The 2,500-nt window shown below is 43.3% G+C and overlaps 1 protein-coding gene across 1 annotated transcript in view; it reads left to right on the forward strand.

The window, feature by feature from the left end:
- LOC116060781 (acidic leucine-rich nuclear phosphoprotein 32 family member B-like) overlaps positions 1–2,500 on the forward strand; it is a 15,418-nt gene that overhangs the window by 617 nt on the left and 12,301 nt on the right. Inside the window, exon 2 of the mRNA XM_031314523.2 lies at positions 2,485–2,500. This exon is cut by the window's right edge and continues 134 nt beyond it. Coding sequence (XP_031170383.1) covers positions 2,485–2,500 — 16 coding nt within the window. The remainder of the gene's footprint in view (positions 1–2,484) is intronic.

The raw sequence follows: 2,500 nt of genomic DNA on the forward strand, positions 1-2,500 counted from the left end.
TTCTCCAGGGATTAGTCGGAGCCCCAACGGCGCTACTAATGCTGCGTTCACGTGCTCCTCGGACGGTCTGACTCCACGAGTTAGGAAGTGTGTTTTTTTCAGATCTAATCATTGTAGTTTGACTAATTTAGCTAGATTTGTCTTTGAGCTTATTGAGGGGTATTTATTTACTATCTGCGCCTGCTTTCCCAACGTTATAGACACAGATATAACGTAACATTGTCTCGAGGGAGACCCCCCGCAAAGCATGCGCTCGCGAGTCATCCACAAACTAGGAGAAACACCGGCAACACGTGAACAATTAAAACGTTGCTTAACATCAACCCAACATCTACTTTTGTCCACCATGTTTCTGCTTAGTGTTTGAAAAAAAAAATTGCCATATTCCCGATTTAAAGGGGGGTGTTCACGTGATATTTCCCATTCGGGAACTCATTTTTCCGATTATTCCCTACTCTTGAATGCAGCATAAGGGGCGCGTAAAATACAGTCACTACTTCGTGTGCGCTTGTTGGTGCTTTAATCGCCTCCATTACTCCCCAAAACTGCTTTAAACGTTATTTTTCACGTCGGGCTCAGTCATGGGGCCAACAGGCGGAATAACAGATAAGAAGGGAGGAGTTTTTAGAGAGCTAACGTTAGCAGGAGATGCTAATTTAGCCGCCTGTACATGTGCTGGGGAGTTTATAAACAAGTCTCTGACCGGACGCGTTCCGACATTGAACTACACAGGAGTCCTTCACACAAATTTCAGTCTGTAGTAACTCCTCCGTGGTGGATAGGGACGTTTAAAATGATATGTTGATAACGTAGTTTATATTGGAGTCTGCAGCGACTTTAATGTTGAAGGTAAAATGCCTAAAATTCACCGTGTTCAGCGTCCAACGTGTAAATATTAGCTGGTTTTACAAACTAATATCTTTAGGTTTTAGTGCCCTTAAGACAAAACAAGATGTGTGTGTGTGTGTGTGTGTGTGAGAGAGAGAGATAATGTGGGTGTGTGTGTTTGAAGATAAAATGCCTAAAATTCACCATTTCTATTTTCTATCTTTAGGTTTTAGTTCCCTTAAGACAAAACAAGATGTGTGTGAGAGAGAGAGAGAGAGATAATGTGTGTGTGTGTGTGAGAGAGAGAGAGAGAGAGAGAGATAATGTGTGTGAGAGAGATAGTGTGTGTGTGTGTGAGAGAGAGAGAGAGAGAGAGAGAGAGATTGTGTGTGTGTGTGTGTGTGTGTGTGTGTGAGAGAGATAGTGTGTGTGTGTGAGAGAGAGAGATAGTGTGTGTGTGTGAGAGAGAGAGAGATAGTGTGTGTGTGTGAGAGAGAGAGAGAGATAGTGTGTGTGTGAGAGAGAGAGAGAGATAGTGTGTGTGTGTGTGAGAGAGAGAGAGATAGTGTGTTTGTGAGAGATATGTGTGTGTGCGTTTGAGTGTGTGTTTGAAGGTAAAATGCCTAAAATTCACCGTGTTCAGCGTCCAACGTGTAAATATTAGCTGGTTTTACAAACTAATATCTTTAGGTTTTAGTTCCCTTAAGACAAAACAAGATGTGTGTGTGTGTTGTAAAGTTTCCTTGCCCTAATTTGTAATGTTACAATGGCTCAAATCCAGCATTCCCAGGTGTGAATATTTTTCCAGATTAGTCTCATATCTTTGAGTTTAGTTCTCTTCAGACAAAATAAGATGGACGTCGCTACCAAAACAGTTTAGACGTTCAACTACTGGGCCTGATGTGTTTAGGAAGTCACGTACACGTTTGGAAAAAACATGTACTTGACTGTGTGTGTTTGTCTCTCTGTCTGTGTGTGTGTGTGTGTGTGTGTGTGTGTGTCTATGTGTGTGTGTGTGTGTGTGTCTGTCTGTGTGTGTCTGTCTGTCTCTCTCTCTGTCTATATGTGCGTGTGTGTCTCTGTGTGTGTGTGTGTGTGTGTCTCTCTCGCTCTCTCTCTCTCTCTGTGTGTGTATGTGCTTGTTTTACTATATTCATGGGGTACAAAAACCAGGGAATACAGTATACTTGTGGGGTCCCGACAGCTTTGTGGGGCCAAAATGCTGGACCCCACAAGGTTAAAGGTCTGTTTGAGGGTTAAGACTTGGTTTTAGGATTAGGGTTAGAATTAGGTTATGGTTAGGGTGAGGGTAAGGGTTAAGGTTAGGCATTTAGTTGTGATGGTTAAGGTTAGGGTAAGGGGCTAGGGAATGCATTATGTCAATGACGGGTCCCCACAAAGATAGTGAAACAAACTTGTGTGTGTGGTCAAGGAGGTGTCTTTACAACTGTGCGTACTACACCAACCATGTGGTCAGTTTAATTTCCATCACCCCCGACCCTTTATTTTCCGACGCCCTGGTCACTGCGTCTTCTCAGATGATTTATTTAAAGAGATTTCTGTCTGGTTATTTAGTCGTTTTGATGTGTACCGATCACCAACGGTCCGTTAACGTCACTCCGCTACGCACCGGACTAACTCCTCTTCCTCCTCCAGGTCACGGAGCTGGTTC

The sequence above is a fragment of the Sander lucioperca genome, chromosome 17 (genome assembly GCF_008315115.2).
Source record: "Sander lucioperca isolate FBNREF2018 chromosome 17, SLUC_FBN_1.2, whole genome shotgun sequence".
NCBI lineage: Eukaryota > Metazoa > Chordata > Actinopteri > Perciformes > Percidae > Sander > Sander lucioperca.